This window comes from Notechis scutatus, chromosome Z (genome assembly GCF_049901735.1).
Source record: "Notechis scutatus isolate UNSWTSFEM ecotype Mainland chromosome Z, rNotScu1.2, whole genome shotgun sequence".
NCBI lineage: Eukaryota > Metazoa > Chordata > Lepidosauria > Squamata > Elapidae > Notechis > Notechis scutatus.
The window spans coordinates 79,255,357-79,267,419 of NC_142025.1; the positions used below are offsets into that span (position 1 = coordinate 79,255,357).

A 12,063-nucleotide genomic window follows, 5' to 3' on the forward strand; every position below is an offset into this window, starting at 1 on the left:
TGAAACTGTTGCTTTTTCTTTATATAGTAAAAATTTAAAAAATCATTTAAAAAAATTGCTGACCATGCAATGGATCCTCTGTGGATCCTCATCTTATGGAACATACAACATGTGAATCTAATATCTGAAATAAACACTCAATTCTTTTAAAACTTTATGCCCCTGGGGAAGGTTAGTATTCCAATCTAAAATCTGAGACATGCTGCTTGGTACTGATGAAGAAGTAGATAATTCTACAAAACAAGAGACTATTGGAGCTAGAAAGTCATGAATTGAAATTTGGATGGCACTGTTATTTATGGCCTGATAAAATTAAAATTAATATAGAGTTTAAGAATCACTTTGTTAGATATAAAGCAAGATTGCCTCCAAAGGTTTCTCTGTGGTTGTCACCATGAGAAGCCTTTTTCAGAAGAGAAATGAGAGTTAAAGGCACTTGACTGACCTATACCAAACTATTAACATTTGCTAAAAGTCAGTCAGTCTTGGGAGTGACTAGAAGAAGCAGAAGAACCAATGAGAATTCCTTCTTCTGCAGTGTCATCAGTCTCCAGGCAGTCTCTTGATTTACCCACTGAGAAGATCAGCACAGAGACAGAAGTGGAGAAAGTGAGAAGGAAATCCATTCAGTCTTGGGAAGGCTGCAGCTCAATGCCAGCTCCAGAGGGGAGTGTGGACTTGCGGTTGCCCCCCTCATGATTCTCAGCCATAATCTCCTTTTCTGTATGTATGTGGGATGGTGGTGATAGACTTGATGTCCTTTTCATTCCCTCAATGGAGGAGGAAGCCCTCAGCAGAAGCTGTGCATAATTGGGGGAGGGAGGGAGAGAATACATTGGATGACTGGAGAGAAGTGGCAGATCCACAGTCTGCTGCCTGGGAAATCCTTGGATGCCATCACACGCACACACACACACACACACACACACACACACACACACACATATTTTGGTTTAAGAAATGGTGGAAAATAAGAATGGCAGGCCTTCCTTCCTTCTTTCCTAGCAATTAAATACATAAGCCGCTGACAAATAAAGCCCTCTTTCCCCATATCTCCCTATGTTTTCATATTAATTTAATTCCATTGTCACCTATTGATCTAACTGCCAAATGCATCAGTCTCTAGCTTATTAGCAATATGTTTCTGAAGATTTTTACATATTATATGTAACAATAGACATAAACCGTTATCTGTTTAAAATTTTCAGCTGCGATTCAACATACCAAAAATCTAGTAAAACTAAGAATTAGGTGACATTCTGCGTAAAAGCAAGAAGAAAGATGATATACAAAGAATTTAAAAATATAAAACAAAATTAAAAATATAAACCGGTTTATAAATTATGTCACCACATAAAATGAAAGAACCAAGACTATGATTACTCATACACATTAAACTTAAAATACACTCATAATTAAAATAAGTTCATGAAAATATCTGGGTGACGCTAAAGGTCTCAGGCTTAAAACTTCACCATTAAAAGTGATAAACACATGGCAATACATAACATTAGAATGCCAATTCAAATGTAAAGTTTGGCATAAATTCAGAACCAACTTACCAGTTCACAAACATCATGACACATTAAGTTATTCTTCGCAAGGTAACAGCATGATGCACCTGTAGAAAAACATACTTTTCAACCTCAATAAATATTTACATTTTATAATGCTAATGGAACTTTTTTTTATACTTATTTTTCTAAAGTTGTACTTTAAAACTGAACACTGAAATGACAGTCATTGCCAAGCTTTTATAACAGCACATGATCAAAGCATAAAAATTATACAAACTCAGTAAGATGTTTAATTCAAAGATTAGGGGTAAAAGACAAAATATTGGACACTACAACAGACCTCCATCATTCATTTCTTATTGAATTCATTCAGGTAGAAATTCTTCCAATATTTTAATTTTTCTTCCCAAGCTTTTTGCAGCCAGGCTGACTTGTCTTTTATGAGGTAAACCAGTAATGAACTCCTCTCCTATCTATTGGTTGTATATACCTAGCATAATCTTCTAGTATTTTCCAATCTCACTACAATCTGTTGCAATAGTCTCACTGTCAGGAAATTTCTCTTTAGTTCTAGGTTGCTTCTCTCGTTTCCACCCATTGCTTCTTGTCTTGCCTTCTGATGCTAGGAAATATGTTGACATCCCCCTTCTTTATGGCAAATGCAGTCCTTGGTTGTATAAACAGAGGTACAGAATCAAAATCACATGAAGTATTAATACCACTTTATAAAAGGTTAGTAAGATCATATCTAGAATACTGTATCCAGTTTTAGTCACCATACTACAAAAAAAGTGTAAAGAAGAGCAACTAAGATGATTAAAGGTCTGGAGACTAAAACATATGAAGAACGGTTGCAAGTTTTGGGTTTGGCTAGGGTAGAGAAGGACTAGGGGTGACATGATAGGAGTATTCCAGTTTCTAAGGGGCTGCTACAAAGAAGAGAGGATCAAATTATTGTCCAAAGCACCAGAGGGCAGAACAAGAAAAATGGATGGAAACTAATCAAGGAGAGAAGCAACCTGGAATTAAAGATAAACTTCCTGGCAGTAAGAACAATTAACCAGTGGAACAGCTTCCTCTCAGAACTTGTGGATGCTTCATCACTGGAGGTTTTTAAGAAGAAACTGGACAGCCACTTGTCTGAAATGCCCTCCTGCTTGAGCAGGAGGCTAGACTAGAAGACCTCAAAGGTCCCTTCCAGCTCTATTCTATTCTACTTTCTGTGAGAAAATAAAAATAATAGATTGTTAACAAAGAGTTTTGAAAATTAGCTTTGTTGTTGGGATTACCTGTTCTTCAATACAGTAGATGCTAGGCAAATTGGTTGATAATATTTCATATTTATAGTATTTTAATGATATAGAAGTTCATAAATTGTGGACCTGTTTTGCAAAGTGAGAGAACTACTGTTAATGAAATATATTTATCACTATTCAACCAGGGAGGCCAATCTATGCATATGTTTGTTTTAAAAAGTTCCCTTAACAAAATAGACAAATGGAAGATTTATTCAGATAAAAATAGTACAGTACCAAGCACAAAAAAGAAGAGTTCATTCCATGGATTTCAGGGATTTCATCCATTTCATGGATGAAAATCTTAAAGGGGAAAATGACCCAAGAAGCTTAGAAAACCCTGGAAAAATGATAAAAGCCCAGTCCAGCCCAATACCACTGAAAAAGAAAAAAAATCCAAGAAAAACTGATCATGATTACACAAAGAACTTTCTGATAAATTGAGAGACAAAAAGAATAAATATAAAAAATGGAAAGAGGGACACACATAACTAAGGCAGAATACTAGCATATAGCCCAAATCTGCAAAGTTGGAGCAAGGAGAACTAAGGTTCAGAATGAATTAAAACTTGCAAAAAATGGCAAAAATAATTTTAAAAAAATTCTTTCAACATACAAAAAAATAAGAAAAAGTCAAAGAAACAATGTAATGGGAGAAGATGGCAAGGAAGTGACAGGAAACAGGGAAAAAGTAGACCTCCTTAATTCTTTCTTTGTATCTGAAAAGAAAAAAATACCCCAACCTACCAAAAGGAGAATTGTAAATGACAGACTAGTTAATTCAAATTAAAATAGGCAAGAAAATGATGTCCACTCTAGATTAGTTCAAATCATCAGGACCTGTTTGTCATGTTTCCACCACAGCTTCCTGATGAGGAAATTTTCCCCTTTCGTTTTGGCACTGAACGGAATGGGAAAGGGTTTCTCTAGCTGTGGGGAAGGCCAAACGAGGCCAAGTTGCAGCATCCTCCCTTCAGCTCCTTCATCTGCTTTAATGTTTCTTCTGCAGAAAGCAAGAGAAATTCATTGCTGAGGCTATGTGGAACATAGGTTTTCCTGCCAAGTGGCTCCTCTGGTACGATTCAGTTTGGTGAAAGAGTGCAGAGAAAAGCAGCAAAGATGATGAGGGAACTAGAGGCTAAAACATAAAAAGAATGGTTGCTGGAATTGGGTTAATGAAAAGAAGGACTAGGAGTGACATAGCAATGTTCCAATATGTCAGGGGGTACCACAAAAAAGAGGGAGTCAAGCTATTCTCCAAAGCACTAAGAAGCAGTGAATGGAAACTAATCAAGGAAAGAAGCAATCTAGAACTGAGGAGAAATTTCCTGACAGTTAGAATAATTAATCAATGGAACAACTTGCCTCCAGAAGTTGTGAATTCTCCAACACTGGAAGTTTTTAAGAAGAGATTGGATTACCATTTATCTGAAATTATATAGGGTTTCCTGTCTTAGCAGGCAGTTGGACTAAAATACCTTCAACGTACGTTCCATCTCTGTTATTCTGTAAACTATTCTGATTACATGCCAGGATTCTGAAAAAGCTGACAGACATGATCTCAGAACCATTGAAACGTATCTTTCAAAGATCCTGGAGCACTGGAGAACTACCAGAGGACTAGAAAAAAGCTAATGTGGTTTCTATTTTCAAAAAAGGAGAGAGAAAAACAGATCCAGAAATGACAAACCAATCAGCTTGACATCAGTACTTGGGAAGATCCTGAAAAAGATAATCAAGCAATAGATTTGAAAACACATATAAGCAAGATCCAAATGGATCTCGACAGACTTGAACACTGGGCCTTATCTAACAAAATAAAATTCAATATAGAAAAAAGTAAGGTTTTACACTTAGACAAGAAAAAAATAATCAGATACAGATTAGTTGAAACTTGGCTCAATAGCAGTAACTGACAGGAAGCAGTGATTGGAAACTAACCAAGGAGGGAAGCAACCTAGAATTTCTTGACAGTGAGAACAATAAACCAGTGGAAGTTGTGGAGGCTTTTAAAGAGACTTGATAGCTATTTGTCAGAAATGGTATAAGAGTCTTCTGCTTAAACAGGCTTGGACCAGAAGACCTCCAAGGTATATTATAACACTTGTTATTCTTTTATTTAGTATCAGCAAAGGTTAAGGAAAAGTCATAGATTGCAGGATTCCAGTAAGAACAGAATTATTTCAGAATGTTAATAGAGGCTATAGACAGTCAACAAGAGTCAAAATTGACTCATAGGTGCAATCCTACTAATGGTAAAAAAACAAAGAACAAAAAACCATGATACAAATTGCCCTTGAGTCTTTAATTCAGAGAAGATAGAAGATGAGCACGTGCTAGAAAATGTGTCTTAGATATACTGAGGTATATGGGAAAATTTAGCTTTGAAAATAAAATACTTGAGAGACCATATATACTACTTTTCAAATACTTGAAAGAGCATCACGAGTGAACTTAAAGAAAATTCTTTGCAGAACATATCTAAGTTATAGTGAGTGAGTCTTTTAATTCCTAACAGTAAGAACAGTTTTACAGAGGAACCAATTATCCAGAGGAGACTTCATCCTATATCCACAGTAGCTGCTGCCATCATATTATGGGGTTAAACATCAAAAAGAGAACCAACATAATTCCCTGTCTTGATTTTTCAAAAGAGGTTGGAGCAGAAATTTTAAAAGACAGAAGTCTATAAATACAATCATTATAATATTCCAGCATCAGATTTAATTTTGTCCATCACAGGATGAAAACAGTGTTTAGAATTACTCAAAGCATAAGTGATATATTGGTCAGTTCTAAAATGCAGGTCTCCTGTTAGACTGTTCCAGTTCCAGATCTGCAATCCTAATCCTAGGGACAATAATTCTATTCTCTGGAGCTGTGCCTTTATTCTAATCTGTCCAGTTCATTTTTTTCTATTTAGTGGTCTATGCTCAGGACTGTTCCCTAAGGCTTCCTTTTAAATCCAATAAACAGAATACATTTTAATTATATTAAAACAAACATATATTAATTAACGCAAAACAAGAAACTGAAAATACCTGTATGCTATTATCCATAAGTAAAATTTATATTAAGTTTTAAAATAAGAGAAAATATTTCTATTCCATTCCTGTTGAGAATCCACTGTTTGCTTTTCTTTTTTGTGTATATTTGCAGCTTGTTTTGATTTGCATACAGTTATGTTAATAGCATTTCTGATTTCCCATTCCCTGATTTAGGCCTTCGGATAGCTCCATTCCATGTCTTTTATTTTAAGAGTTTCACCGAAGATATGTACCGTAAATGAATAGACAGCAAGCACTTTGAGGAAAATAACGAAGTGAAAATAATTCAAATTCCGAGTAATTTTATGCTAAACTCCGTTTTAATGGACTTCAGATTGCATACATAATTCGACCGACATCCTTGATTTAAAAAAAAACATTTAAAAGACATTATCAGCAAATTCCTTCAAACTTCAGCCAACCCCCACCCCCACTCCCTGCAACCCCCGGTTAATTAACGGGTTGGTCGAGTTGTTTCTGAATGCATAGTTGCCCAGGCTACCATTTAATTGTTCCCGAATCCATTACTTACCCGTCATGCCTGGGAGGAACAAGAGTAACACGGGGATGATTAACAAATCTGTCTGACTTCGTCCATTCTCCCGCTGTGGATGACTGCCTCGAGTCGCCATAGCTCGTCCTCTGCCGTCCGCCCCATCCGCCAACCACCCCGGGCGCCTTTTCATTGGCTGACGGATCCCTCCAGTCCTGACCAATTGTTCAGTCTGAGAGAAGATAGAAGTCTACGAGGAGGGACCGACCCCTTAAGATTCCGCAGGAGGAACCTACTCTACTGTTTCGCGAAATTCTTATCGATCGGGATATTGGCATGCTCCTTTTTTGCGAGTTTTATATAAAAGTTATAAAGACTTTTATATCAAAGACTTTAATTAATCTATGTAGTAGAGTAGTATAACTTCTTGCAGCTCTTATAATGCCCATCTGTATAATTATCCTAAAGAATTATTTACTTTTATTATTTATTTTATTTTGTCAAGCGATTATAAAATAACAGGTTTAAGTATAAACATAGCTATGAATACATGAAATGGATACATATAAGAAAAATAAAAAGAAACAATAGCAACAGGGACAGTAGGCACGTTGATGCGCTTATGCACACCCCCTACAGACCTCTTAGGAAAGAGGTGAGGTCAATAGTAGACAGTCTAAGGTTAAAGTTTTTGGGGTTTGGGGAAGAAACCACAGAGTCAGGTAGAGTATTCCAGATATTGACCACTCTGTTGCTGAAGTCGTATTTCCTGCAATCAAGTTTGGTGCGGTTTATCTTCAGTTTGTATCTATTTTGTGCTCTTGTATTGTTTTGGTTGAAGCTGAAGTATTCATTGACAGGTAGGACATTGCAATATATAATTTTATGTACTATACTTAGATTGGACCAAAGGCGGCATAGTTCTAGTTTTCTAGGTCTAGAATTTCAAGTCTGGTGGCATAAAGATGAAGAAAAGTGAAGGAGTGACCCAAAAACACGCAAACCATGGTTCCATTTAGAAAAATTAAAAGCACTTGAGAAAACCGTTACAGTATGTAACATATATACTTTTTGACGTAGAGGCCAAGAATGCCCTGATTAGTAAGTACATCAATCTAAAGCACTACAGAAAAATGTCTGACCTTTGAACTCATCCAGTGAAGAGAGATCTCCCTATTTAAATTTATTTTTAACTTCTTAAAATGAAAAACTTTGCATTTCTTTCTGTAAAATTTCATTCTATTTCTTTCTGTAAAATTTCATTCTATTTTCACCCCATTTCAGTAAAACATTTCTATATTTTGGTTTTATCTCTTCCATGGAATTTTGTATTATATGCAAATTTCAGAAAACTGTATTACTTGTCTCTTTATTCAAGCATTTAATGAAATGTAAAAGAGCAGAAGAGCAGGATTGATCTTAATGACATTTAATTTGATGCTTCTAGTCTGATGGGGAATCATCTATGAGCATAATTTAATTGACATGCCACCTAGTCCACATTCACTACTTTGCTAGTTATGTGGTACAGTACTTTGTCAAAAGCACTGCTGAAATTAAGACATATATAGAGTTTTTTTCGGTACTGATGTAAATTTTTCAATTCCAAGCTTTCACATTTTCTCCTTTAGATTTCCCCATTTGATAGGATCATACGTATTATTCCTCAGTCTTTATTACAATTCAGTTTCACTTTCATTTAAATTTTTTAAAAAGCAGCATTAATCCCCTAACAAATGTTAGGATAATTAAAATCTACAACTTCTTACTTATGACCGTTGCTGTATCCCACAATCATTTTGCGACCTTTCTGACAAGCAAAATCAATGGGGAAGCTACATTTATTTAACAACCATGTTATTAACTTATCAGCTGTAATGATTCACTTAACAATTGTGGCAAGAAATGTTGTAAAATGGAGCAAGTTTCACTTAACATTGGGGTCAATGGTGTGGTAAGTCAAGGACTACCTGTATTCATTTTCTATTTTAACTTATAGTTGTTTCTGTTTATGGATTCCAACATGCCCTGTGCCAATAAACTGTCTTTTCTTTCTTTGCTTTACAAATTATTGCATGTATGTATGCATTTTCATGAGGAGGCAGCCAGAGCAGCTTCCAAAGCATAGAAAGAATCATAAGATCCCACCTCGCTCCCATTTCATGACCCCAGGAAAAGGTGAAAAAAGAAAAAAAGTCAACTGTGAAGACTGGGAGAAAGAAAAAGAACTCTACTTCTCACCCAAGTGGAATGTCTCAGGGGACCCAATAAGTAAGAGCATTCTGCAAATGGATACATGGTAACTGCAATAATGTAAGAAGTTGCTTCCACACTTCAGATTGAGGGAAGCAAATTGATAGGATTAAACTATGTAAATACAAAAACTGACTAGATTTACATTATCTTCCCTTTCCCAAGGCTGGACTTCCTTCCACCACTCAGAAAGCCAGATGAATCAATCAAAATACCAAAAGCTGTACTGTTAAACTAATCATGAGGCATGTCTATCACAAAGGTCTAGAAAGGGATAAAAATCATCCTACTCACCTTTCCAATCTGCCAGCTGACCTGGAACCTCTGTTGTCACTACAGTTTTCTGGTTTCTGAAATAAAGCCTCCTTTCCATTTTGTTCATCGTTCCTACAGCTACATCACAGGCATCCATTTTAAAAAAGGAGATTAAAAGTTGTAGATGTTCCAATATTGGGCAAATCATAAAGACATTCTTAAGTTATTTAAATCAGGGGTCGCTAACCTTTTGGACCTCAGGGACCACCAAACTCATAATTTTAAATCCCAGGGACCACTAACTGGTGGTTAGTTTGCGGGTGTGGCTTGGTGGTCATGTGACTGGCTGGGCATGGCTTGTATGGAAATATAAATATTTATATAAATATTGAATTTTTTATAAAAAAAGAGCAACTTTTACCCAAAATCAGGCAAAGCAGGCAGGCAGATTGAGTTGCTCACAGAATCAGGTTAGCTATGATAGCATGTGAATCTCTCACACTAATCAGGAGAAGTGTCCCGGAAATGACTTATTATCAATATCTGTGTGTGGAAATGGACCAGAGTGGGAAACGGTGTAATAATTAAACAACTGGTTGGCAGTGGACCTCTGTAAGCTTCTACAATACACCTTAAGACTAGTTTTGGAGTCCCTAATGCTTATTCTCTATAGCCTGGAATAGTTTGTTGAAGTTTGCTGATGCTTTTGCTTCGTAGCCTCCATGGCCACCATGGACTTTTCATAGTTATGGCCTTGGTTCATATAGATGGGCATATGCTAAACCTAGTCTTCACTTATCATATCTAATGTGAACTGAGGTTAAGGCAAACTTTATTATAGATTGACCTTGTATCAGGCAGCAACTACTGCAAATGGGAGGTGGTACATTGATATTATGAAGATCAGATCTTGTCTGATCAGATCAGAACAAAGCAGATCAGATCAGTACAGGGGATGGAATGCAGGATTGGCAACAAAAGCGAAGTCACCTCCTAGAACAGGGGTCGCCAACCTTTTGGACCTCAGGGACCACCAAACTCATAATTTTAAATCCCAGGGACCACTAACTGGTTCTGTGGGCGTGGCCTAATTTGTGGGTGTGGTTTGCTGGTCATGTCACTGGCTGGTCATGGCTTGTATGTAAATATTATAAATATTTATATAAATATTGATTTTTTATATAAAAAAAGAGCAACTTTTACCCAAAATCAGGCAAAGCAGGCAGGCAGATTGAGTTGCTCACAGAATCACAGATTCATTCAGAGATCTATCTATCTGCCAACGGCTAGCTCAGTCTGTCACATAAAATTTGCTTGCAAGCAAACTCATAAAATTTGCTAGGAAACAAACTCACCAGATTAACTCACAACACACCATATCTGTCAATATTGAATTTTTTATAAAAAAGAGAGCAATTTTTACCCCAAAACAGGCAAAACAGGCAGGCAGATTGAGTTGCTCACAGAATCATTCAGTGATCTATCTATCTGCCATCAGCTAGCTCAGTCTGTCACATAAAATTTGCTTGCTGTGAGTCTGCACTGAATAATAGAACCTTCAGTCCTAAGGGAGGTTCGGCTGTGCTTAAAAGCAGAGCTGAAGATCTAAATACTAGCTAGAAAGCAAGACATCCAACCATTTCCTGCTTCCTAGCTAATCTAAATGTCAGGAAAAAAGCAATTTAGCAGGCAAGTTTGCTAGGTAAGGAGTTAATGGGCAGGGAGGGCTCCTGCAGGCCATGTGGCTGGCGCAGCCTTGTGTTTCTGCGCAGCCTGGATTAATTGCTTTGTGGGGTGCTCTAGGGGTTAGATTTCTCTACGGCCCACCAAAGTTTTCTCACGGCCCACCGGTGGGCCGTGGCCCACCAGTTGGCAGCCGCTGATTTAAAGAGATGTTGAGCCTACTTATTCTAATAGAACATTAATATAATTTAATTTACAGTAAATGAATTAAAGGTGAGGAGAGATGGGTAATTATTGTGGATGTAAAATATTATCCAAACACTTATGATATTCCAAATTGCTTGTCAGATGGACATAGACATTCAATATATATCTATGAGAAAAAGATGCAATTTGCATCTAATATCCCAAGCAATTCAATTTGGAGAGGATTAAAAAATTGATCTAAGTCAGGTGTACATTTAGGACAGAGGGTAAACTGTAGAACTACATCAAAGCTGGAGAAAAATGTACAGTCTGTCCAGAAATTGTTCTGTCTTATAAAGGTATGAACATTCATTCCTGGTGCTTGCTGGTTACTGTCAAAGATTTGTGCCCAAATACAGCCAAATTTCAGGACCACTATGAGAGTTAATCCTGTAGGTTCTCCCACTTGAGTAGGGGGCTGGAGTAGAAGACCTCCCAGGTCCCTTCCAGCTTATTCTATTCAATTCTAAATTAGAAGTGAAAGATAAGGAACCTGGACAATACTCAGAATGGAGCTGCATCTCAGAAGAAATGACTGATTCCTGTGTAAGAATTTAATCTCAGAATACCTGGATTTAAAGTCTTCTATTTCAGTACCATTTAAATTATTATCAATACTCTTCTAGCCTGGGGACACTAGAATATCTTCAAAATAAGGTGCTGGAGTTAGAGGTTAAGAAGTGACAGGAATAATTGGTTTGCTTCTGATTCTTAAACATATATTTCTTACTCATGTTTCTCTCCTCTTTTTCTGACTGCTATTTTGTTGTGGATGAGATTATGACATCAGCTAAGACATGTAACTATATACAGACAGACAGAAAAGTGCTTGTGACTTACTATGTCCTTGCTAATTTATTATGGTGCCTATATATTTCTTCATGTCTCCAGATCTCCAAAATATCAGGAATCATTTTCTAAATAAAGGCCTCCAAGAAAATGTATAAAATGGTATAGTCAGTAACAAAATTCCAAATTGTTAGCAAATGCTGAAAAGACACGATTTTTGCCCAATAGATTATTTTCATTCTCCTTGTAAAACAACACTGACATGATATGAGTATAATGTGACAGGTTGTAATTGACAGTGACAGAAGGTTGCAATAATAAAGAATATTTTGCTCATTGACAAAGAGTATACTTGGAATTTCTAATTATTTTTGTGGTAATGAATTATGAGGCCTGCCTGTCCTATTGAATCACATTTGGGTGTTTGTGTGTGTTGGGAGAACAAAACACTCCAATGAATAAATAATTGATGTGCAACTCAAGAT

The 12,063-nt window shown here is 36.5% G+C and overlaps 1 protein-coding gene across 1 annotated transcript in view; it reads right to left on the bottom strand.

Moving 5' to 3' along the window:
* The window catches only part of RECK (reversion inducing cysteine rich protein with kazal motifs), a 109,159-nt gene extending 102,610 nt beyond the window's left edge, over window positions 1-6,549 (bottom strand). Inside the window, exons 1-2 of the mRNA XM_026678363.2 lie at window positions 6,392-6,549; window positions 1,563-1,621 (exon numbers count right to left, since the gene is read on the bottom strand). Of these exons, the coding sequence (XP_026534148.1) occupies window positions 1,563-1,621; window positions 6,392-6,545 (213 nt within the window). The 5' untranslated portion in view covers window positions 6,546-6,549. The remainder of the gene's footprint in view (window positions 1-1,562; window positions 1,622-6,391) is intronic.
* Window positions 6,550-12,063: the final 5,514 nt, after the last annotated feature.